The 25,855-nt window shown below is 51.9% G+C and overlaps 1 protein-coding gene across 5 annotated transcripts in view; it reads right to left on the reverse strand.

Moving 5' to 3' along the window:
* Window positions 1–25,855, reverse strand: part of CDHR2 (cadherin related family member 2) — a 41,304-nt gene that overhangs the window by 5,931 nt on the left and 9,518 nt on the right. For 3 of the 5 annotated variants that reach the window (XM_008990346.5, XM_054251905.2, XM_078364676.1), the window contains 22 exons: window positions 23,664–23,730; window positions 23,324–23,395; window positions 19,990–20,129; window positions 19,796–19,846; window positions 17,262–17,351; window positions 15,010–15,099; window positions 13,989–14,114; window positions 13,772–13,918; window positions 13,616–13,691; window positions 13,380–13,495; window positions 13,036–13,269; window positions 11,559–11,714; window positions 11,316–11,477; window positions 11,015–11,076; window positions 10,532–10,775; window positions 7,593–7,832; window positions 4,820–4,889; window positions 4,064–4,669; window positions 3,192–3,263; window positions 2,383–2,432; window positions 271–419; window positions 17–125 (listed from right to left, as the gene is read on the reverse strand). In XM_008990346.5, coding sequence (XP_008988594.1) covers window positions 17–125; window positions 271–419; window positions 2,383–2,432; window positions 3,192–3,263; window positions 4,064–4,669; window positions 4,820–4,889; window positions 7,593–7,832; window positions 10,532–10,775; window positions 11,015–11,076; window positions 11,316–11,477; window positions 11,559–11,714; window positions 13,036–13,269; window positions 13,380–13,495; window positions 13,616–13,691; window positions 13,772–13,918; window positions 13,989–14,114; window positions 15,010–15,099; window positions 17,262–17,351; window positions 19,796–19,846; window positions 19,990–20,129; window positions 23,324–23,395; window positions 23,664–23,730 — 3,129 coding nt within the window. Of the gene's footprint in view, window positions 1–16; window positions 126–270; window positions 420–2,382; window positions 2,433–3,191; window positions 3,264–4,063; window positions 4,670–4,819; window positions 4,890–7,592; window positions 7,833–10,531; window positions 10,776–11,014; window positions 11,077–11,315; window positions 11,478–11,558; window positions 11,715–13,035; window positions 13,270–13,379; window positions 13,496–13,615; window positions 13,692–13,771; window positions 13,919–13,988; window positions 14,115–15,009; window positions 15,100–17,261; window positions 17,352–19,795; window positions 19,887–19,989; window positions 20,131–23,323; window positions 23,396–23,663; window positions 23,731–25,855 lie in introns of those variants that run through there. The other 2 variants (XM_054251907.2, XM_078364677.1) reach the window with 2 other exon arrangements.

Consider the following 25,855-nt stretch of genomic DNA (forward strand, 5'->3'; position numbering starts at 1 on the left):
TGGGACTGGCACTCACATTCAGGGTGGTGTTGGTTTCCAGGGAAGGTCCCACAGAAGGTCTGTCCCTGGCCTGGACTGTCACTTGGTAGGTGCCTTGGAGAGTGGAGTCAAGGCTGGTCACGGGCCTGTGGAAGGTGGGAGATGCAGGTCAGTCTTTGAACCCAAGGTGAATCCTCAGGAGCCTTGTAACCTTCAGGATGGGGGACTTGTTGCCTGGAAGCTCCCCTCGAGCCCCTCCCTGACCCTCCCTCCAGGGGCTGCCGCCGTTACTGAATGCTCCCAGTGAACACGTCGGCCTCAGAGGAGGTAGAGATCCAGAAGCCCTGGAAAGGGATGGTGGCCCCATCCTTAGAGATGAAGTCTACTTGGAGGATGGAGAACAGGATGACACCATTGTTCCCTGAATCATCGTCTCTGGCCTGGGAGCAAGAGTGGACAATATCTGGGGGCCCGGCCAGGCCAGGCATCCCTCCACCCCAACAGGCAAAGGTGGCCTGGGAGGCTGGTCCTCACCATCTCTATCCACCATCCCCACGCCGCACCAAATAAGCAAATGGTTTCAAAAAGCTGTGTGCCTGCTTTGGATAAGTCCCTGCCCCTGTCCCCGACCTCTAAACAGATCACCGCCCAAAGTCCCTCAGGTGTGGAAATCTTGCTCTGCTTCCCCCACCCCTCCACTGCCACACTCACACACACACACACACATTAACACACACATACACACAACCTCACACACTAATCCTCTCACTCTCACACTCAGTTCTCACACTTATCCTGACACACACACCCTCACATGAACTCACACACTCAGTTCACACACAATCACAAATACACATACTCAATTCACACACATTCACACACTTGCACAGTCACACACACATTCATACACACACACGGTCACATATACATACCCACATAGGCACAGTCACACGCATTCACATACACTCACCCTTATACACACACACATTCACACTTGGACATACACACTCGCACACACACTAGCGCATGTGCACGTGCACACACACACACACACACACACACAGTGATGCTCAGATTTCCTAAGCACCTCTGCTGGGACCCCTCATTTCCTTACTAATATAAGTACCAATTCCCCTAGTGGACAATGAAGCTGGTTAGGGAGGCGACATAAACATTTTTATTCATTCTAGTGCCTTTTAGAGAAAAATTTATCTAGCACACAGAGCCTCCAGTCCACTGGCATTACTGTTGAGGATAGGCCAACACCGATGCTTTAGTCTCAAAAAAGAGTCTATTTAAAGAAAATTGCTGGCCAGGCACAGTAGTTCATGCCTGTAATCCCAGCACTTTGAGAGGCTGAGGCAGGTGGGTCACCTGAGGTCAGGATTTGGAGACCAGCCTGGCCAACATGGTGAAATCCCGTCTCTACTAAAAATGCAAAAAAATTAGCTAGGCATGGTGGTGCATGCCTGTAGTCCAGCTACTCGGGACGCTGAGGCAGGAGAATTGCTTAAGCCCAGGAGGTGGAGGTTGCAGTGAGCCGAAATTGCTCCATTGCACTCCAGCCTGGGTGACAGAGTGAGACTCTGTCTTAAAAAAACAAGAAATAAAGAAAATTGCAGTGGCCAAACTCATAACATTAGAACAAAATTGGCAGATTAGGAAAGTGTTGTAAGGCTTGAAAGTCACACAGTTACTGTCTCTATGTAGAGAGGGAGGATTACCATCCCCATTTTACAAGAGGAAACTGAGGCTCCGAGAGACCCTGTCCTTACATTCAGCTTTAAGTAGGGAAGGCCAGCCCTGTCCATCTCCTGTACCCATGTCCTTTCCACAGCATAGGGAGTAGCTTCACCTTCTGGGAACTGCCAGATTCTTGTTGAAGAGGGAAACAGAGTCCCAGAGAGGGAAAGCAGCTCTCCAGGTCAGTAAGAAGCCCAGCCAGGCCCAGCCCTCAGTGGTGTGGGAGGCCTCCCCCACACATGGCATAGCCACCACCCCTAATAAAGTCGCTCACAGCCAACACCATAAACAGCTGAAAGCCTTTTTATGAGTTGGCTCTAGGAATTATTTAATGACAAAGCACTCGTTTAATTTACAATTGGCTACGAGTTCTCAGTAATACTCAAGAATTCTGGTATAGTAAAAAATACCTAGACTGCAAGTAGTATTTATGGTCATGACATTTTTATGAATGTTACATTTAACACAGTGAAGTTTGATTACATTGATTAGACCGGTGTTGGTTTCCCTCCTAGGGTTTTCTTTTTGATATGCTGGAGCCCATATATTTTCTTTCTACCGTTAAAGGCTTGAAGGCCTCAGCCCTGTGTCCCATCGGGCTAATGTGACCAACAAAGGCTGGAGCGACTTATCCGGACTTACTCGGACAGAAGGACTTACCCGGACAGAAGCCACCTCCCGGTTGGGCAGCACGAGTTCAGGGATGATCACTGCAGGTGTGAATGGGAAGGGGGTCAGCAGGGTCGGGACACCGCCCACCCGGAGTGCAGCTCAGGGCTCATTCCCCTAAACCTGCCCTCAACTGCTCTACCAAAAGAGACACCATTACAGCCACCACTGGGCCAGTTGTTAGCAAGTCAGCCACCTCCCATTGTCACAGGCAAGGTCACAGGCCCGCACGGGGTAATGGAGGCCCAGAGAGGAAAGGCCTGGGGGCCAGGGCTAGACATTAGGTGGGGCAGAGCTGGAATGAAAACTCCAATGTTGGCTGGGCACGGTGGCTCATGCTTGTAATCCCAACACTTTGGGAGGCCAAGGCAGGCAGATCACTTGAGGCCAGGAATTCAAGACCAGCCTGGCCAACATGGTGAAACCCCATCTCTACTAAAAATACAAAAATTAGGCATGGTGGTGCATGTCTGTAATCCCAGTTACTCAGGAGGCTGAGGCAGGAGAATCACTTGAAGCTGGGAGGCAGAGATTGCAGTGAGCCAAGATTGCACCACTGCACTCCAGCTTGGGAGACAGAGTGAGACTTTGTCTCAAAAAAAAAAAAAAAACTGGAAAAAGAAAAAGAAAAAAAAAATCCTCCAATGTCCTCTCTTATTGCAGCCCTGGGAAGAGGCAGGATTAGAGGCCTTCCCCCCTTTCTAAAGGCCCTCCTGGAGCCCATGGATGGTCTGTGGGGGTTGCCCAAGGGTGACCTCATGGAGCAGGGGTATGTGTGTGTGAACAGGGTTGCTGCTTACCAAAAGTCTTATCTTCAGGCAGAAAATAGGGTACGTTGTCATTCACATCCTCAATGGTAATGAAGAGACTCCCTAGGAGACAAGGTCAGCTGGTTTTGGCTCTGGACAAGAGCTTGACCCAAAGAGCCTGGGCCTCAACCCCATGCCCCACAGCCTCTCTCCCATGTGTTCCCCGAGTCAGACCCCTCCTCTGCCCCTGACCCAGAATGTCTGCTCAGTCTTCTGTAGCCTGTGTGGATGGGAGTATCATCCTAGACCTCAGAGCAGATAAGCAGCTTGTCAAAGTCACACAACAATAGTCAGGTGGGTCAGGATTGGGCCCAGCCTAGGTAGATCCCACCTATGACATTACACTGACACATTCTAACTATGCAAGCTGGTTGTTTAAATGCCCACACTCCTTTTTAAAATTGATAGGGACCACCTACCCCATGGATTATGTAGAAGTGCAAAAATGCTTATAAGGTGCCTGGTGCAGTTCTTGGCTGTCATAAGGACTCAACATATGCTAGCTGTTAATGTGGTTATTATTGCCATATGGTGTCAGAAGTGGGATACAAGTACACATCTGGCTCTAAAGTGTGATCTTTCTTTCACAGCATCTTGCAAAATAATGTCATTAATTCGGTGCTACTGCATGCCAGGCACTGCACTAAATGCTTTACATGGATCTTCTCATTGATTCTTCCTAGCCAACCTACTGCCCAACCCCACTGGACAGAAGCTTGGAGAGGATTTGGGACTTTCCCAGTATTTGCAACTGGAAAGGGCTGGAGCCAGGATCTGAGCCCAGACCTTGTGAAGAAGCCCAGGCTTCTTCACTCAGCCCCTAGCTGTGGCCTGCCAAGCCCTGTAAGACCAGGCCGCCTTACCATTGTTGCTGTAGGCCTGGAAGCCGGCATCTGTGGTGAGGTCACAGGCCCGCACAACCAGTTTGACCAGGTCACAGGCCTCGTAGTCAATGGCTTTGCTCTGGTTGATGTACACAGAGCCATTGGCTGCCACTGAGAACCAGCCCCAGCACAGGCTGCCCACATCGACCCCGGCCTTGGTGCAGAGAATGTTCACAAGCTGTATCTCCAGCTGGGCTTTGGTGTCCACATCCGAGGCAACAACCACAGCCACCTGGCCATGCTGCGAGCCATTCTCAGCCACACGGATGTCCCGGACTGAGGCTCCATCCAAGGTGGGGGGATTGTCGTTCACATCTTCCACATTCACAAGGACATATACTGTGGTGTCACCACCCTGGGGGTCTGGGTTCTCAGCACTCACTGTCAAGTTGAAGACGGACTGTGTCTCGAAGTCCAGGCTCACATCCGGGGGCAGCCAGAGATAGCCCTCAGCCCACCCAGCCCCCAGCACCAAGCCTTGGATCATAAAGTTGTTGGCACCACTCCCCGACAGGCTGAAGCTAATGCGATTGTTGGCTTCCGTCTGGTCTGCGTCCCAGGCCTTCACCACGCCCACTAGCACTCCTATGGACAAGGGACAGAGCTCAGACAGACTCGTGGCCCCACCATCAGAAGCCTCCTCTGCCCTCGCCTCTCTTGGCACTCCAGGTCCACCCTAACAAAGACACACTGGGCCCCAGCCCTAGTGCCTCTCCTGACCCAGGGAACACATACCTGGATCCTCCTCCTTCACTGTAAAGTTGTAGCTGGACTGGTTGAAGATAGGCAGGTTATCATTGATGTCCTGCAGGCAGAGACAGGTCTGCGTCCCTGGATCCATTTCACCCTCCCCAGAGCCAATCTGAGAAACCAATAATCCCTGTGCTCTGAGGCACAGACTCTACCAGTGCCTCCGACCTCACTGCCCACTCCCCAGATGAGGAAACAGGCTCTGGGAGGAGGGAACTTGCCCGGGTCACACGGGCTCTGGGGTTCGAGGGCCTGTAGTGGCAGCTGGGCCTTACATATCCATCCTCAGGAAGCCCTGCCTGCCTCCTTGGATATGAAAGGCCAAGTTTCTCTGACCACAGCTCAGAACTGTTCTAGACTCTGATTTCTGGAAGCACAGTTCTGGGTCCCCCTGCGACCCTGCCTGGTCCAGCTTGATTCCCATCTCTTGGATTTATTGTGTTGGTACCAATACCATTATGTGTCCATGAAGGCTCCAAGGCCCACACTTTCCCTTGTCCCATCCTACCCTGTCCCTCCTGCATACAACTGAGCCCACAACACCTGCTCTGTGCTCAGGCAGAGCTGGGCTCTGGGACCTGCAGAAGCTTAGACCTGCTCCTGCCTCGGACACTGGCTGTTTTTGGCTCTCACCTCTGTGGCCAGCCCTAGCCCATCAGGCACAGCTGGAGCCCTGCAACTGTTGTCACAACCTGGAGGTGACTCTGCCCTCCCCTCTGTCCCCTAACACTGGCATGTGCTTGGGGGAATGCCCTGAGTACTCCAGCCTTTCCTGGGTTTGTGGGTCACATCATAGGTGTTTGTTTTTCTGAATAACCCTAGACAAACATTTGGAAGACAACCTTCTTCCACCTTAGCTATATGTCTTTTCTACTGCTCATTTCCCAGAGATGGCATCACGGCTCCATGCACAAGACCAGCTGCATTCTCAAGTTTGCCCTAGCTCACAGGAGTGGCTGAGAGTGCTGAGTCACATCTTGCTCCACCTCTGCCTCATGTGTATCCTTGACCACTCTGGGCCTCAATGTCCTCATCTGCAAAATGGGGTAGTAGCCCCACTAATAGGGCAATTGTGACTGTTCACAGAGGTGAAGAAATCTGTTCACTCAGGAAATGAAGTTCTCTCTTTGCAGCCCTCCCACCCCAAGGACAACCAGCAAGGTCTCATTCTGCTTCAGTTTCTCTATTTCTGAGGTCTTACTCTCTGATCCTTGCGTGAAAATGGTGCATCCCAATCCAAGGGACACAGGGCTACTATGTGCAGTGGTGCAGGGTGTGCACTGCACAACCCTAGAGGATGTAGGGTTATGTGCATACCTGTTACAATACTGTTCCAGAGGAAGGTGACTTGTGGGCTGGTGGCAGCCTTAGAACCAGATTGATTGGAGTCACAACCCCATTTTGTGACTCCCCCAGGCAAGGTACTGAACCTCTCTGTGCCTCAGTTTCTTTTTTGAGACAGGGTCTTGCTCTGTCTCACAGGCTGGATTGCAGTGGCATGAACATAGTTCACTGCAGCCTCAACCTCCTGGGCTGAAACGATCCACCCTTCTCAGCCTTCTGAGTAGCTGGGACTACAGGTCCATGGCACCATGCCTGGCTAATTTTTTATTTTTGTAGAGATGGGGTCTTGGTATGTTGCCCAACCCAGTCTTGAACTCCTGGGCTCAAGCAATCCTCTCATCTTGGCCTCCCAAAGTATTGGGATTTTTGGTGTGAGCCACTGCACCCAGCCCTGCCTCAGTTGCTTGATCAATAAAATGGTAATAGGTCAGGTGCAGTGACTCATGACTGTAATCCCAGCATTTTGGGAATCCGAGGATCACTTAAGGCCAGTAGTTCAAGACTGGCCTGGGCAATAAGATCCTGTTTCCATGAAAAATAAATTTTAAAAATTAGCCAAATTAGCCAGGCATAGTGGCATGCATCTTTAGTCCTAGCTACTTAGGCCAAGGCAGGTGGATTGCTTGAGCTCATGAGTTCAAGACCAGCCTGGGCAACAAAAATTAAAAAGTTAACCAGGGGGTCGGGTGCTGTGGCTCACGCCTGTAATCCCAGCACTTTGGGAGGCCGAGGCAGGTGGATCACGAGGTCAAGAGATCGAGACCATCCTGGCCAACATGGTAAAACCAACATGGTAAAACTTAAAAAAAAAATAGCCAGGTGTGGTGGTGCTCACCTGTAGTCTCAGCTACTTGGGAGGCTGAGGCAGGAGAATCACTTGAACCTGGGAGGCGGAGGTTGCAGTAAGCCAAGATCGTGCCACTGCATTCCAGCCTGGCGACAGAGTGAGACTCCATCTCAAAATAGATAGACAGATAGATAGAAACAAAATGGTAATAACCAGCCCAACCTTGGGGGATGCCCTGATGTGCAGTATACAGCAGCAATACTGCTTTTCACCCCCCCCCTTTGCTTTTCAATGGTGGCGGGAGGGTTTCAGGTAGGGCTTTGGGAGTGACAATTAGAGCTGATAGTTACTGATACTCTCCGTAGCTCGGGCACTCTACCAAGCACTTTCAATTCATTAACTGGCTTAACCTTTAGCCTTTTTCACCCCGGTTTTACAGACTAGGGGCCTGAGTGCCTAGGGAGGTTGAGTATTGCCTGGGGCCATATGAGTGAGTGGGACTGTAACCCAGGCAGGCTGGCTGCAGAGGGCAAAAGTGTGACTGACTCAAGCTGGAGGGGCTGGCCATCAGCTTGGGAGTCCCCGGAGCCCACCCAGCCATCCGGCCCTGGCTGAGCCAGCCTGTACCTCCACAGTGATGGTGACATTGACTTTGGTGCTGAGGACAGGCTCGCCACAGTCAGACACAAGCACTGTCAGCATGATGCGGCCCCCCAGGGCGGGGTCGATGGCCTCTCTGTCCAGGGGCCCCAGGTTTCTGAGGAGCCCTGTGTCCGGGTCCAAGGAGAAGTTGTGGTTGTAGGGGCCAGGCAGCAGGCTGAAGAGCAGACGGCTGTTGTTGGTGCCCGGCTCATCATTGTCGTGGGCCTGTGCAGGTAAGCAGGGATTGGCCATCAGCCATCAGCACTCCCAGCCCGCAGCCCCTCCCCTGCAGCTGGACTGTCCTCTCCAGAGCTGGCCCATGTAGGCAGTTATCAGACCTGGAGCCAGTGGGCCCATCTCCCAGCCTCAGATTCTCATCTAAGGGGCTCAGGTCACAAGTTTGCAAGAGCTTCTGAGATCTTCAGCACTGAGGCCGTTCTCTCATCTCACAAACGACTACTGTGGGCCTACAGCATGCCCAGCCCTGTTCCAGGTGCAGAGAATACAGCTGATCAAGACAGGCCCTTTTGCTGCTGATATTCTGGCAGGAAGGGGGATATGGGAGCAGGAAGTTGTAGACATTCAAGGAAAGTATTAAACTCATAAGTGTGAAGTCCAAGATTCTGATTTTCCCATAATGACTACTTCAGTGCTATAGGTATACTTTTTACCTCTTTTTTTTTTTTTTCAGAGTTTTGCTCTTATTGCCCAGGCTGGTGTGCAATGGCACGATCTTGCTCACTACAAACTCTGCCTCCTGGGTTCAAGAGATTCTCCTGCCTCAGCCTCCTGAGTAGCTGGGATTACAGGTGACCACCACCACGCCCAGTGAATTTTTTGTATTATTTTAGTAGAGACGGGGTTTCACTATGTTGGCCAGGCTGGTCTTGAACTCCCAACCTCATGATCCACCTGCCTTGGCCTCCCCAAAGTCCTGGGATTACAGGCATGAGCCACCACACCTGGTCTGTGTTTTCTTTTCTTTTCTTTCTTTCTCTCTCTCTCTCTTTCTTTCTTGAGGTGGAGTCTCACTGTTGCCCAGGCCAGAGGGCAATGGCCCAATCTCAGCTCACTGCGGCTTCCAATTCCTTGGTTCAAGTGACTCTCCTACCTAAACCTTCCGAATAGCTGGGATTACAGGCATGAACCACCACACCGGCTAATCTTTGTAATTTTAGTAGAGACGGCTTTTCCATGTTGGCCAGGCTGGTCTTGAGCTCCTGACCTCAAGTAATCCGCCCACTTCAGCCTCCTAAAGTGCTGGGATTACAGGCGTGAGCCACCACACCTGGCCGTCAATGCTATATTTTTAAAATAGCTGATTCTTCACCCAATTTTTATGTCTGTGAGAGAGAGACAGAGAGAGAGAGAGAGAGAGTGTGTGTGTGTGTGTGTGGGTGGGTGTGTGTGTGTGTGTGTGTGTGTGTTTTCCTGCCCTCCAGGGCCTTGAAGGCGCACTTGGCTTGCCTTTCGGGTGAACCAACATGGATAACACAGCAGGTTCCTCTGTGCCACCAGGCCTTTGCAGGTTCTGTTCCCTCACCCCCACACCTTCCCTGCCTAACTCCAGGCCAGGTTGGTGCTTTCCCTGGGCCTCAACATAGCACAGGTGGGTGACTTTCTGACGCCCACCGGCTAACTGGGAGCTGCCTGGGGGCAGGAATGGTGGTGGACTCATCTCTGAGGACCCAGGGCCCAACCAAAGACTGGGTAGGTGCTCAGCAAATGTGGCTTTGAACCCAGAGATGGACCACTCTGTCTCAACCAATTCTTTCCCTTCCTCCCTGCGGGTCCCCTCCTTCAGCTCCTCCATTTCATTCTGCTGGGATCTTGTTTATTACATGCATCCTTTGAAAGCAACTGGAGATGGTTTTTTTCCAAAAGCCTGACCCTGTCTGCTTATCTGTTGGTGCCCTGAATTCAGGCCAGTTAATTCATCGAGTGCTTCCTGGGAGTCACGCTGGGCAACACAGTACAGCGACAGACCGGAAATGCTCCTGCCTCGAGGAGCTCCTAGACCATGGGAGAAGTGCCAAGCAGGAAGGAGGAAAGGCCCAGGCTTCAGGGCCAGAGAGGTCTGGGCTGTACCCCCAGTGCCATCATTCACTAGCTGTATAACCATAGAAAGTGACTTAACCTTTCTGAGTCTGTTGTCTCCAGTGAAATGGGAACTATTAGACCATCTGCTTCAAAAGCTTGTCAAGAGATCAGGGATGGGAACATGCTCTGGAAACTGCACAGTCCCGGAAAGATGGGAGGGCTCTGTGGCCACCAGATTGCCCCTCTGAGGACCTGGTTTCTCACTTCTCACAAGACCCCCTTTCAGATGCCGCAAGGGCGAAGCTGCCCAACTCCTCAGGAAGGACGAGGGGAGGAGCTACTCCCGGCGTTTCTCTGGAGCCATGAGTGGCTTTTTATCTCATGAACTCTGTGAACCTGGCCACTGATCTCATTCCCCTTTTTGCTTTGGCCACCACGAAGCTCAGAACAGAATTTGAAGCTCACTCCTTCAGTTCTGTTCACTGAGCAATTCCATAGCACTGGGTTCTAATTTTACCTTTGTGCCTTTAACAAACTCCATCCTTATTTTCTCTTTTTTTCTTATTTCTTTCATATGTTTATCTTACCGTTTAAGCCACCTCAAGTCCTTTTTGAAATGGGGCCAGGGGGTAAATAAAAAATAAATGTATGTTTTTGAGGGCTTGCTCTGTGGCAGGCCCAGAGCTGAGCTCCTCACACAAGTCATCAGATTATTCCCCAATGACCCTGAGAGTAAGGTTCTTTTCATGTCCTGAGAGGAAACACAGGCCCAGAGACTCTGAGTTTCTGTCTCAGGGTCACACAGCAGAGCCTTGACTACCCAGAGCCAGCGTGCCCACAGATCAGGCTTGGTCTCCACCCACCAGGTCCAGGCGGGCTCACACCTGGATGATCACAGAGACGTTGTCCTCCTCCTCCTGGACGAAGATGTTGTAGGAGCTGCTGACCATGGGTGCATTGTCGTTGATGTCCAGCAGGTGAATCTGCAGCGTGGTGGAGGAGGATAGGTTCCCACCATCCGTGGCCTGCAACGTCAGGTAGTATACGGCCTGGCTCTCCCGGTCCAGCAGCTTGCCGTTCCTCACTGTCACTGTCCCTGAGACGGGATCCACTTGGAAGAGGTCTGCCCTGCTCAGAGGGGCCAGGTTTAGCAAATACAGACACAGGATGCCCACTTCAGTGTGAATTTCAGATACACAGCAACAAATATTCCAGCATATCCCAGGTGGTATATGCAACATATTCATTATTTTAAAAAATCAGTCCTCATTTATCTGAAATTGAAATGTAACTGAGTGCCTCTGGTCTTCCCCAGCTATCCTGGACCCTGCTCACCCACCTGCCCATGGCCCAACCTGAGCCCTTACCCGTTTCCTGGGAGCAGGCTATAGGTAATTTGGCCCCATGCGCCTGTGTCTGGGTCCATGGCCTGTGAGGCAGAGATATGACAGAGAGCTGTGCAGAGGCAATGCACGCACCACCACCCATGCAACTCATGGGGACAGAGCTGTCGTGCTTCCTTACACAAAGGGAGAATCCCTATCACACTTGGATTCACTCATGGCCACCCCCATCTCACACATACACACACTCACACACACTCTCACACTCACACATGCATGCCTGCTTGCTGGGACCCCACAGCCCCGCCATGTCCACATCACTCACGTGGATGCTGCTGGTGACCACATAGCCAGTAGTGCTATGCTCTGGCACCATGAGGTCATACAAGCTCTGGGGGAATGTGGGCCTGTGGTCATTAATGTCTCTAAGGTGGATGGTCACCATGGCGATGGAGAAGCTCTGGCTGACTGAGTCTGTGGCCATGACCTGGGGGCAGGGGAGGAGGCGGCAGCTGTGGGGCCCAAGTGCTCGAGGCTTCTGCCCCCAGCACCCCAAAGCGGCCCTCACCTGCACTGTCATCACCGTCTGCCTCTCGTAGTCCACCAGCACGGACGATCTCACCAGCACCTGCACGGCGGCTGAGCCTGCTGCCCGCTCCGGGGAGACGCTAAAGGCTTCTGCATCGGGGCCCCCCAACGACAGCAGGAAGGTGCCATTGCTGCCCTGTAAAGGTGGGCTGTCTAGCAGGGGCCCGTCCGTCCCCTTGCTCTGCCCACCTGCATCTTCCCCCAGTCCCTGGCCCCAGGCTCCTGCCTCTGGACACCCTGCCAGATGAGGTCCTACAGAAAGGGGCTCTCAAAAGACTTCGAGAGAGGGTGCAGGAGGCTGGGCTGGTCACCAGTCCCTGCAAATGTGGGCTCCATAGAAGACAGCTCCCTAGGCACTGTGGGTCCCAGGCCTGGGCGAGAGCCAGGACACATACCCCTCACTCCTGTCAACTGTCTCTCACACCCACCCTTCACATCCCCCACCCCCCACAGCAACACCAAACACCACTCACACCCTACGTGGCCCCACTGGCCAGTGCCATCCTTCTGGCCAACCTAATGCTACCTGAGGCTGTCCTCCACACGACATTCCCACCTCCTCAGTATCCCCTAACACCCACACCCTCTGCTGTTACTCATCCTTCAGAGCCACCGTGTTACCCACCTCTCACCGCAGCCTCCACTTAAGAGTGCCCTCCCATGGCCAGGCGCAGTGGTTCACACCTGTAATCCCAGCGCTTTGGAAGGCCAAGGTGGGCAGATCATGAGGTCAGGAGTTCAAGATCAGCCTGGCCAACATGATGAAACCCCATCTCTACTACAAATACAAAAATTAGCCAGGCATGGTGGTGCATGCTTGTAATCACAGCTACTTGGGAGGCTGAGGCAGGAGAATCACTTGAACCTGGGAGGCGGACGTTGCAGTGAGCTGAGATTGGGCCATTCCTCTCCAGCCTGGGCAACACAGTGAAACTCCATCTCAAAAAAAAAGAGTTCCCTCCCACCTCACAGCTTCAGACCACTCATCCCAACACTGCTCAGCTTCCCCCAGTTCCCGGCCGCCCAATACCAGGAGACTACTCAAATCACGGCCGCCCAATGCCAGGAGACTACTCAAATCACGGCTGCCCAATGCCAGGAGACTACTCAAATCACGGCCGCCCAATGCCAGGAGACTACTCAAATCATGGCCGCCCAATGCCAGGCCTCACCAGCCACCCATCACCATGGACAATGATGTTCCACTCAGTATCATCTGACGTTCAGTGTCAGCCTCTGCTCAGCACGCCTTTCTATCAGCCCCACACCGATTGCCCAGAGGATGACACTGCTTACCAACGCAGGTTTCCAGAGAGCACTGAGTGCCCCCCTTCTCCATCACCACACCTTGCACCACCAGCACCGCCACCCAGCACCACATCACACCAGCACTTGATCCAGGCTCCCACTGGCCTCCCCCAGCCACCCCCTGCCCACACCCATGCCACCACGCCTGCCTTGTCCGGGTCGTAGATCACCATGGTGAGGTCCTCAACGGGGATGCGGGGGGAGGCATGCTCATCCACGTAGCCGGTGAAGTTGACTTGGGCCTCTTCAGGGGTGAAGGTGCAGGCTGGGAGGCTGCAGTTGTAAAACTCAGGTATGTGGTCATTGACATCCGTCACACTCACTGTCACCCACGTGCTCACCTTGGCCTCCTGCCCGTGGATGTTGAGGTGTGTCTCGGTGGCCTGAGGCACAGAGCAGAGGGCAGAGGTCAGAGAGCCAGTGCTCAGAGAGAGATCAAAGCCCAGGGGGTAGAGAGCAGGAGTCTGACAGGTGTGCTGGGGCCTTTGCTCACCGTGACTTGCAGTTGCACCTCCTCACCCTCCTCCAGCAGCTCCTCACGGTCCAGGGAACCATTGACCCTGATCACCCCATCTGCCCCGATGTCAAACCAGCCAGGCCGCGTGGAGTCTGGCAAGGGCAAGGGGACAGGCAGAACAGCTGAAGCAGCACTGCTCGAGTGGTTCTGATGGAGCCCCAACCCCACTGCCTCCCCGGCCCAGCCCTGGCCTGGGGACATCCCATCCTCACTGGAGATGCTGTAGATCACAGCGTCATTGATGCCTTTGTCGCCGTCCACAGCCTCCACCTTCAGCACCGAGGTTCCCTGGAGGCCGGCCTAGTCAGTGCTCCTCCAGCTTCCCCCGCCTCCCGCCTCCACCCACATCCCCCAGGTCCCCCGCGCACCTTGGCTGCATCCTCAGCCACAGAGGCCGAGTAAAACTCCCTGACAAACTGGGGATCCAGGTCAGGCTGGTCCACCACGGAGATGGACAGTAAGACAGGCATGGAGCACTGGATGATGAAGCTGTTGTTGAACATGCCGCCCATGTCCTGCAGGAAGATAGCTGCTGTGAGCGAGAGCCATGGGTCCCGGGCCCCCGCCGCCAGCACCCCCACTCACACAGGCCTTCAGCTCCAGCTGGTAGAACGCGCTCTTGTTGTTGTAGCTGAGGCTGCCATTGAGGACGATGGAGCCATTGGCCAGGATCCAGAAGAGATGCTCGCTGTCCCCAGTGCTGGGGATGACCTGGGGCAGAGCACACTCGGGCCAGGCTCCCTAGGGACAGCACTGCCCCAAGAACCCCACTCTCAGCAACACAGTGAAGACCCCAGCTCTGTTACTGACAAGTCATGCTACTGGCACCAGGTCACATGACCTCTCTGAGCTTTGGTTTCCAGCTCTGGGAAATGGGACTGGTAACAACCCTCAGTGGTTTGAAAGGAAGATCCAATAAGATGCAGTTGGCCCCCATCTCTGCGGGTTCCACATCCACAGATTTGACCAGCCACAGATCAAAACTGTAGCTATGCCCACAATGGTTGCCTCTGTACTGAAGGTGTACAAACTTTCTCCCTTGTCATGATTCCCTAAACAACACAGCATAACATGCTATATTGACAAAGCATTTGCATTGCATTGGTATTAGAGGTAACCTAGAGGTGATCTAAAGCACACGTGTCTAGGTTACATGCAAATACTACCCCATCGCATGTCAGGGACTTGAACAGCCATGGATTTTGGTGTCCTCGGGGTCCTGAAGCCAATTCCCCATGGATTCCAAGGGACGACTGTACAGTATGTGCCAGGCATGCAGCTGGTGCTCGGTAAACGGCACTATCAACAGTAAGTCTGTTTCCCTAAGAAGTTGGTTCACACACCCCTTATTGTCTGTGGGACTTGGACAAGACCTGGTAGCAGGCAGTCGGGAAGGAGGGTCTGGTCTGCTACAGGCACCCTCTTTAGGCAAGTGGGCAAGGTGAGGTCTCCGGGGAGGGGGGCTGGTGGCCAGAGGAAGGTTTGGGGACCAGGGCTGGGCCAAGGCAGGGCCAACGTCCCCACCCCAACACTCGGCCCTGGGGTTGCCTGTGGAGATGCTGCCCCCTGACAGTCATGAAGGCAGTCAGGGCCCCTTCACACTCACCTTCTCTATGGTGTACACGACCACGCCCGCAGAACCCGTGTCTTTATCCTGAGCCAGCACGGAGAACACCACACTGCCCACTGGCAGGGTCTGCAGGGAGGGACCCGTTACCTACGAGCTCAAACCTAGCTCCTCCTCTCCCTTATCTGTCACTGACCCCTGAGCTTCAGTGTCCTCAGCTGTGCCATGCATGGGGACAGTGGTCCCCTGTCCTTCCCACAGGGCTTCAGGTGAAAGGCAGCTGGGGGTGCGGGACGGCAGGAGGATCTCCCTCCTCCCCTCCCCACACAGCCTCTCCACCACCTAAGCCCACTTCTGATTATCAGAGCCCCTCAGAACCCGGATGAGGGATCATTCTAGAGCCCAGCCTCACCATGCCACTGTGCACTTGGACACCCCATGCACTCTCTACAGCCTATAGCCATGGGTTTCAAACAGCTCCCTACAGAGCTGGAGGCTTCTTTTGGGAGACCTCTGCTCCTGGTCTCCTGTCCACACAATCTCTACTTTTTTTTTTTTTTTTTTCCTGAGATGGAGTTTCACTCTTTCTCCCAGGAGTGAAGTTGCACAATATTGGTTCACTGCAACATCTGCCCCCAGGTTCAAGCGATTCTCCTGCCTCAGCTCCCGAGTAGATGGGGTTATAAGCACTTGCCACCACATCTGGCTATTTCTTTCTTTCTTTTTTTTTTTGTATTTTAATAGAGACAGGGTTTTGCCATGTTGGCCAGACTGGTCTTGAACTCCTGACCTCAAGTGATCCACCTGCCTCAGCCTCCCAGAGTGCTAGGATTATAGGAGTGAGCCGCCACACCTAGCCATGACCTCTACTTCCTAATGGCGGCCAAAAAGATCTTTGAAAATTATGAATCAGACCACATTACTCTTGTGCTTCAAATCCTCCAAGGGTCCCCCAATTCTGTTCAGACCAGACCCCTCTGAGGCCGGGCTGCCACCCACCTCTCTGACCTCACCTCCTCCTCACCCTGCCCCTCCAGCCGCACTGGCTGAGCTCATTCCTGCCTCAGGGCCTTTGCACCTGCTGTTCCACTGCCTGGAGCACCCCTTCCCAGAGCATCCCCTGCCAGCTCCTTCTTGCCATTCAGGTCTCTCTGTTCAGATGCCCTCAACTCAGAGAGGCATTTCCTGACCCTTCAACTTAAAGCAGCGTCTGCTACAGTCACTTCCTTCACTTTGCCTTGTCCCGTACTCATGGTGAAGCTCACCCCCATCTGAAACCATCCTGCTTATTTAGTTTCATTGGTTCCTGTCTGTGGCCTTCCCTAGGTGAACCACTGAGAGCAGCAACCAGGTCTGTCTTGCTCCCAGGTAACCCCAGCACCTAAGACAGTGCCGGGCACCGAGGCATTCCATTAGAGCCTGTCACATGGCTGTCCAGGCCACACATGTCTGGCCTGACATGGGGCCCCCCACCTCAAAGCTCTTTGCAGGCACATGACAATGGAGGTTCAGGAGTAGTGGCATTTGCTGCCCAGTGACCATCGGGGAACCTCCTTTCCATCCATGTTGCTTAAGTGGAACTATCCCCACTTCCCTCATTTGCTGTGGGGAAGGCCCATGACGTTGACCTAATTCATGAGAGTCTTCCACACCCCTAAACTGGCTCAAGGATAGCTCATGACCCAAAATGAGCCAATGAAAGTCAGCCCTGGGGTCTGGGCTGGAAAGATTGAGAAAGAGATGGTCTCCTTCTCAATGTGAGCCTACAGTTTTATCACCATTCATCCCCCAGGATGGAGGCAATAAGAGAAGCCGAGCTGAGAGGAGAGAAACTCAAATCATATCTTGATGTGATTTGAGTACCTGGATCCAGCCATGCCTGAATATATGATTTCAAATCAAATTTCAAGTTGTGCTTTGGCTCAAATCAAGATATGATTTGAGCACCTTGATCTGGCCACGCCTGAAGTCTGAGATACCTCTACATTTTTTAGATACACAATCAACTCCCTTTTTTGTTTTTTTGTTGTTGTTGTTTGTTTTTGTTCTTGTTTTTTTTTGTTTTGCTTTGCTTTCATCACTGAAAGAATTCCTAACCTGATTGATTGCAAAATATTGCTGTAACCATTGCTCATGGGGTTACCTTCCCCTGGCTTTGGTTCTTGAAGCTGCCTCTGCTAGGAGAGGCTTTTCCCAATCCTGAATGCCCCACTGACTGCCTCTGGCTCTTTCTACTATGAGAAGCTCTTTGGGGTGCCCCTGTCCCACAAACACATTAAGTCAGGTGTCACCTCGTCAATGCTGGTGGAGAATGCAGTGTTCTGGAAAACGGGTGCGTTGTCATTTCTGTCTTCCACAATCACCTGCATCTCTTTCTGCCTCTGCAAGTGAGAAAGACCAGGGGAGCCCAGAAAACAGGATTAAAAACACCAGGAAAGTGGCAAGTTTAGTACAAAGAGCTTGTGTCCTTTGTGTAAATCGGCCTACTGTTTGGGCTCTCTCTCTCTCTCTGTATGGTTTTTGGGCTCTTTTTTAAAAAAAAACAGAAAAAATAGAGACCAGGTTCTCTCCATATGTTGTTTTCTGAACCATTTGAAGGTAAGTTGTATCAATAGTTAATTTTTTTAATGCAAAATATGCCAGCCAGGTGCAGTGGCTCACGGCTATGCACTTTGGGAGGCCAAAATGAGAGGATCACTTGAGCCCAGGAGTTCAAGACCAGCCTGAGTAATATAGTGAGACTCAGTCTCTACAAAAAAAATTTATAATTAGCTGAGTATGGTTGGCGAGTGCCTGTAGTCTCAGCTACTCCAGAGGCTGAGTTAAGAGGATGGCTTGAGTCCAGGAGGTGGAGGCAGTTGTGAGCTGGGATTACACCACTGCACTCCAGCCTAGGCAAGGGTAAGATCCTAACTCAAAAAAATAAAATAAAATAAAAAGTTGGAAAAAAAAAAAAGCCTGTGGCCTATTACAGGAATGAGCATTTTTGCTTTGTCTACGCTAGTGTGAAGCTGTGAACAACTGTGTGACCACCAGAGGGAAACAGCTTAAGAACAGTTTCCACCTAGATACAGATGGTACAGAAACTGGGGGTTTGTATGTAGACCCAGAGAGGGCTCTAAACTCAGTCACTGAGTGGGCAAAGCAGTCTTCAAGACAATATTGACAGCTGGATCTCACTGGGTTTCAGAAAACGCACCAAAACATACATGGAGGCATGTACCTCGGCGCTGAGGGGGTCAAAGAACACAGCAAGGGAACATTTCAGGGGAGTGAGCTGGGAAGATTTTCCAAGGGGACTTTAGTTTTATCTACAAGTTTTATTTATTTCTTTTGAGATGGAGTCTCGCCCTGTCACTCAGACTGGAGTGAGGTGGTGTGATCTTCACTCACTGCAGCCTCTGCCTCCCGGGTTCAAGCGATTCTCGTGCCTCAGCCTCCTGCGTAGCTGGAATTACAGGCATGCACCACCATGCCTAGCTGATTTATGTATTTTTAGTAGAGATGGGGTTTCTCCATGTTGGCCAGACTGGTCTTGAACTCCTGACCTCAGGTGATCTGCCCACCTTGGCGTCCCAAAGTGGGAAATAAGAGGGTAGTTTCAACTGCCAAAGCATGATTGCCTTTGGGGCACTGGCGTGGGGAGGGGGGGTATTTGGTACTTTCTAGTCAATGTTTATATAAATTAATAATACATTTAACTTTATACTTAAAATATAATCAATATATTTATATGTAAGCAAAAAAGCCCTCATATGATATAAATCATATATTTATATAATTTAAATAAATTTTAGTTGGCCAGGTGCGGTGGCTCATGCCTGTAATCCCAGTACTTTAGGAGGCCAACGTGGGTGGATCACAAGTTCAGGAGATTGAGATCATCCTGGCTAACACAGTGAAACCCCGTCTCCACTAAAAATACAATAATTAGCCGGGTGTGGTGGAGCGTGCCTGTAATCCCAGCTACTCTGGAGGCTGAGACAGGAGAATACTTGAACCCAGGAGGTGGAAGTTGCAGTGAGCTGAGATTGCGCCATTGCACTCCAGCCTGGGTGACAAAGCAAGACTCCGTCTCAAAACTAATATAAAATAAAATAATTAATTAATTAATAATTATTAGTATTATTTTAGATGGAGTTTCGCTGTTGTTAAGTAGACTGGAGTGCAATGGCACAATCTTGGCTCACCCCAACCTCCACCTTCAGGGTTCAAGCAATTCTCCTGCCTCAGCCTCCCGAGTAGCTGGGACTACAGGCACATACCACCATGCCCAGCTAATTTTTGTAATTTTTTTATTAATTAATTTTTTAAAATACTAAAATCTTGGGGCCGGGCACGGTGGCTCAAGCCTGTAATCCCAGCACTTTGGGAGGCCGAGGCGGGTGGATCACGAGGTCAAGAGATCAAGACCATCCTGGTCGACATGGTGAAACCCCGTCTCTACTAACAATACAAAAAAAAATTAGCTGGGCATGGTGGCGCGTGCCTGTAATCCCAGCTACTCAGGAGGCTGAGGCAGGAGAATTGCCTGAACCCAGGAGTCGGAGGTTGCGGTGAGCCGAGATGGCGCCATTGCACTCCAGCCTGGGTAACAAGAGCGAAACTCCGTCTCAAAAAAAAAAAAAAAAAATACTAAAATCTTAGTAATATTGTATGACCAAAAAATAGTCTGGTATAATCTCAATATAAATAAACATTAATTTATTATATTAATGTTTATTTATATTGAGAAACTGGGGCCCTCTCTGCTTGCTGGAGGTGGGAATACAATGAGAAATGGGCTCTCCCGATCCCTGCTACCCCCCTGCACCTCCCAACTCACATGGTTGGAGCCGTCGCTCACAGAGATGGTGACTTGGAATGTGTAGAGTGTCTGCAGCAGCCAGAGAGAAGGGGCCAGTGGTGAGCTCCTGCTGGGTGGGAGCACAGGAGGTGCCGCCACCAGGATGTGGGGTTCCAGGGCCCTCCCAGAGCCCCCTCCCCATCCGGTGCCCTGTCCGGCTTGATGCTCTTTACCTCGTAGTCCAGAGGGCTGGCCAGCTTCACTTCCCCAGTGGGCGGAGTGACAGTGAAGAAGTAGGCATTGGGGCCGCTCATCCCATAGGTCAGATTGTCATTGTCCTGGTCTTCAGCTACCAACCAGAAGGCCTGGGCACCTGGGGATGAGACGGGGACCACCCAGGGTCCACAGCCACCCTTTCAGTGCTGGTCTGGCCAAGCTGACTGTGAGGCTGGACTAGGTGCCTGGCTGCTCGGTACACAGGCTGGACTTGCCATCTGGGACCTCCCCAGGCCTCAGGGCCCCTGTTCCTCAGCACACATTCCGAGGCCTTTGGATGACAGCATCCTGACTTCCCTTGTGCCCAGTGACTTGAAGGGTACCGGACACAGTGCAGGGGGCTGTACCCAGGCATCTGCCCCTCTCCTTGCTGAGCCCATGGCCCTGCCCACTCCAGAATACCAAGTTTCCGTGACACAAGACTAGAAGCGGCTGGCATGAACCTGTCCCAGCTGCAGCAGCTGGGTGCAGACTAGAACTTTCAAGAGCCTTTCTGGACACCCCCTTTCTGCTCAAGTGAGCCAAAGCCGCGTCCAGTACACTGCTGGCCTCCTGAAAGCCCCGACGCTTGTACTGCATGCCTGAGCACAGCAGCGGGCTGGTCATCCCACTCCCAGCCTGAAAGGAACTTTTTGCAGATTCATCAAACCCACCCTATCCCCGTGTCCCCACCTCCTTTTACCCATCCAGCCTCTGCTCCAACACCTCTGCTGGTCCCGCTGTTCATTAGCAGGGACTTTCTCCTTTTCATGAAGATGCATTTCCCTGAAGCTCCACCACAGGGCTCTGGCTTCAGCCACTGGCACAGGAGCCTACGTCCCCCGATACTTTCATGGGCCACAAGAAAGTTGAATTTATTTTAAAAGCAGAAGAAGGTCTGTGTGATAGCTTATATCTGCAATCCCAGCACTTTGGGAGGCTGAGACAGAAGGATTGCTTGAGCCTAGGAATTTGAGACCAGCCTGGGCAACATGATGAGACCCCCATCTATACAAAAAAAATTTTAAATTAGGCTGGGCAAGGTGGCTCACACCTGTAATCCCAGCAATTTGAGAGGCAGAGGCGGGTGGATCACTTGAGATCAGGAGTTCGAGACCAGCCTGGCCAACATGGTGAAACCACATCTCTACTAAAAATACAAAAAATCAGCCAGGCATGGTGGCACATGCCTGTAATCCCAGGTACTGGGGAAGCTGAGGGAGAAGAATCACTTGAGCCCGGGAGGCGGAGGTTGCAGTGAGTTGAAGTCATGCCACTGCACTCCAGTCCAGGCAACAGAGCCATATTCCATCTCAAAAATAAATAAATAAAATTAGCCAGGTGTGGTGCTACGCAGTGGCCCATGCCTATAATCCCAGCACTTTGGGAAGCCAAGGTAGGAGAATTGGTTGAGTCCACGAGTTTGAGACCAGCCTGAGCAATGTAGCAAAACCCTGTCTCTACCAAAAAAAAAAAGTATTTGCTGGGCATGGTAGTGCATGCCTGTAGTCCCAGCTACCCAGGAGGCGGAGGTGGGAGGATCACTTGAGCGCTGCAGTGAGCGTGATAGCCCCACTACATTCCAGCTCTAGACCCTGTCTCAAAAAAAAAAAAAAAGTCCTGTACACTCCTCGCTCTCCAGGCTCCGTGGGATGGACATGAGAACAGCAGTTGCCTATAGGGAGCAGAGATTGACTAGAACTGCATACAGGGAACTTTCTGGGGTGGAAATACTTTCTCTCGATCAGGGGATTGCTTGCACAGGTTTCACATTTGTCAACACTCTGTGGTGTCTCTTGCTTCATCTGGCAGTTTTCGATATTCCTGGATTCTATTCTGACACTGCAACAAAGGCTGTGACTTGTCCCACAATATCCACTTGTCCCCCTTTTATGAGAACAATGGAGCCCCAGATTTTGAGCTGACCACACGGCCGACCAGAATAAAGGTCATATTTGCCAGGTTCCTTGCAGCTAGGTGTGTGTCTGTGGCTTAGTTTTGACCAAAGAGATGAAAGTAGACACAATGTGTATAAAATCCAGAAAGGAATGCCCTAGGGAAGGTGGGGCACTGAGCAGCAAGGCTGCCTGACCCACTCCCACCTAGCCCCACAGGGAGGACAGCATAATGGGACGCACCCCCTAAGCTCCCGGCTCCTGGACGGCCACGGGGGAGGGTGATTCACCTCTGCCTTGTTTGCATCTCTGTTATTTGGGGTCCCAACCAATAATGCCACCAATGGTTTCTACTTCCCCAACCTATTATATATCCTGCCTTCTGGGAATCTGTTATCTAAGGCCCCCTGGCTCCTACCAAAATGATGTTTCCCAAACTTCATTCATTCCTGTCACTTTCATGACCTTTGCTATAATTTTGCTGTGACCTTTGCTGTATCTATGTTCTGTTCCTGGTGCTCATTCTTTAAATTGACTTTCCATTTCATTTAAAGACATTTACTTTAAAAGCAAACTTTACATCAAAAGCCCATCTCACCTGCCATAGATAGAAAGTAACTTTACAAATAAAAACAAAGCAAAGCTGGGCACAGCAGCTCACGCCTGTAATCTCAGCACTTTGGGAGGCCAAGGCGGGTGGATCACGAAGCCAGGAGTTCAAGACCAGCCTAGCCAACATGATGAAACCCGTCTCTACTAAAAATACAAACATTAGCCAAGGCGTGGTGGGGTGTGCCTGTAGTGCCAGCTACTCAGAGGCTGAGGCAGGAAATTGCTTGAACCCGGAAGGCAGAGGTTGCAGTGAGCTGAGATCACGCCACTGCACTCCAGTCTGATGACAGAGTGAGCCTCCATCTCAAAGAAAAAAAAAGCAAAGCAAGTCGTTAGCTTCTGTGAAAGGTCTGAGCCTGACACCTGCTCTCTCTCAAAAAAAAAAAAAAAGAAACAAAAAGCAGGGGAGTGGGGGTGGGAGAGTTTGCAAGTGTGAGGAGGGAGGAGGAAGCCTGGCCCAAGGGGATCCTCCAGTCAGACTGAAAGCGTTGGGAAATAGGGGGGGATGCCTGGTGATTTGGCGCTGGTGTGAGGGCCCCTGGAGGTGCATCTCACACCCTTAGGGACACCACTGTTGACCCAAAAGCAGAAGAGGAGAAAACAAACTTCTGGAATCAAAGAACTCCCTTCAGGCCCTCTTTGTCTGCTTGTACTGAGTGCTAACTGATTGTGCCACTGGAGCTCCAGGCCCTCTTTGTCCCACAGTGAGCCGTGGAGCTGCAGGGATTGGGGCTCAAGAGGATGCCCCAGGACTTTCTTGTGGGTCAGGGCCAGGCATGTGGCAGACACAGGGGCCAGGACTCACCCACAGGCAGGTCCTCCGGCAGGATCACGACTGTCATGTTGGCCAGGAACTTCGGGGGCACGTTGGCTGCCACTGTAGGGACACCGAGTACTGGAACATCAGGACACCCCTGCAAAGCCCAGCCCCCATCTGCTCCCTGGGAGTGCACACTAGTCCTATGGCCACCCAGGCCACCTGTCCAGGCCTGAATTCTTCCCCAGGCCTCCCCAGCGCAGCCAAGCACAGAGCCGGCCGTAGGAGCTGATGTTTGCTGATGAGGGATCCACCGCCCTGCCTTTCCGGAGGGTCCTTCAAGGGACTCTAGGTTAGGGCAGCATGGCAGGGGAGGGGAGACACCTACCAGACACCAGGAGGGCAGGAAGCAGGAAACAGGACAGCCACAACCGGGCCATCACATTCGCAGGGACCTAAGAGAAGAGGTCAGGGAAGGGCTCCTGGACTCAGGCCTCCCTCCTTTTGGCAGACCCCCATTTGCCTGGGTCTGACCTGAGCCCACCCATCACCACTGCTTAGTAGTTCTCTCCCAGGGCCTCTATCACCCTCTGTCCATTTTCCAGATGCTCCAGTGTGGGGAGAACCAAGGGGAAGGCCAAGTGGGGTGGGGGTGGACATGATGGCTGAACCTGAACTTGACCCCAGCATCCAGAACCCACTAACTATGCACCAGGAACTGCTCCAAAGCACTAGATGTTCAATCGTGTTAGTCCCACAACTGTGAGGTGGCTGCTAAGATACCAAGGGAGAAAGAGGCTTGCCTGAGGCCACAGAGAGTCAATGACAAGACCATGCTTGGAACACAGACAGGTCTTTGGAGTCCAGAGTTCATTCTCTCAAACACCGCACTATACCTTTGAAGTGTTCAAACTGATAGCATCCTTCAAAATCAAGGCCCTGGAGAGGGACTATGATTTGTCCAGGACCATTCAGAGACTATGGGTCCTGGACAAATCATAGTTCACCTCTGTTCACCTACTGATACATCTAATGGCTGTCTTTGCAGCCTTTCCCAAACTGTGCCACATGGAACCCGGGCCCTCTGAGATACACCATAGCAGAAGGGTTCCCCCATCAGGTGGGTCTAGGGAGGGCTGCATGCTCTGGGATCCTCTTGTTGATTGATAGCTGGAATAACCTCTACAGCTCTTGGTATCTGTTATCTCTGTAAATCAGCATCTCCCACCAGGCCAAAAGAGATGTGAGGGCAAGGTCCAAGTCTGATGCACCTCTATGACCCCCAGGACCAAGCGCAGGGCTGAGCCCAGTGCTGGCTCAGTGAGTATTTCTGAAAGGAATGAACGGAAGAGCCAGTGAGTCACTGCAACCCCAGGGCGCTAATCCGGAACACCCATGAGATGGAACAGAGTGTAATGTGCTAAGTAACATACCCTCTCTGGGCCTCAGCTTACTCATCTGTAAGATGGGAATAACAGTGCCTACACCAGGGGTTTGTGTTGAGGCTTAAAGAGTGCTTCACTCACAGTAAGTATATAATAAATGTTAGCAGTTATTATTGTAGGGAAAGAAACTTCTGTCTCTTGCCCTTCTGGTCCCTCTCTTCTCGGGAACTCTGCCCTGGTTAGCTCACAGCCCCTCCTCCCTCAGTGTCTCCTAGACAGTGAATGATCCTGGCTCCGATCTGGCTGTCTGCCTCCTGGGCGTGGTTGGCTCCCCACCTCCCCAAGCCCCAGCCTAGCACTCCCTCTTGATTCAGATTCATCTCGCCACGCTTCCCCTGAACCTGCGGGGGAAATAGGGACCATCAGGAAGGCTGACAATCTTAAACAGCTGCTGCGTTTCCTGAGCACCTACGATGTGCCGAGTACCCTGACTCACTCGTTCATTTCTTCAGTATATAGTTATTGGGTGTCCAAGAGCTGCTACGTGCCAGACCCTGTTCCTGGCGATGGGAAGGTGATGGTGAGCAAAACAGTGCAGGCTCTGAATGAGACAGATGGCAGACGAGTAAGCAAAATATCACCTAATAGTGCACTGCATCCCTGCTGTGGAGGAGGAGAATGTGGGCATTATGAGAGTGAAAGAAGGGAACTGCTTTGAGTGCTATGACAGACAAAGAGGGCCGCAGATCTTTTGACACTCCTCCCTCCAAGAGATGAGGACTATGTCTGATCCCCTCGAATCTGGTGTATTAATCATTGTTTTAATGTCTTTTTTTTTTTTTTTTGAGATGGAGTTTCATTCTTGTCACCCAGCCTAGAGTACAGTGGTACAATCTTGGCTCACTGCAACCTCTACCCACCGGGTTCAAGTGATTCTCCTGCCTCAGCCTCCCAAGCAGCTGGGATTACAGGTGTGCGCCACCACGGCCAGCTAATTTTTGTGTTTTTAGTAGAGATGGGTTTCACCCTGTTGGCCAGGCTGGTCTTGAACACCTGACCTCAGGTGATCTGCCCGCCTCGGCCTCCTAAAGTGCTGGGATTACAGACGTGAGCCACCACGCCCAGCCATTTGCTTTTATTTTCTGTGTTTTATGATGCTTTGACATATTTGGGGCCTTGCTGGCTAGGGAGAGAC

Source organism: Callithrix jacchus, chromosome 2 (genome assembly GCF_049354715.1).
Source record: "Callithrix jacchus isolate 240 chromosome 2, calJac240_pri, whole genome shotgun sequence".
Taxonomy (NCBI): Eukaryota; Metazoa; Chordata; class Mammalia; order Primates; family Cebidae; genus Callithrix; species Callithrix jacchus.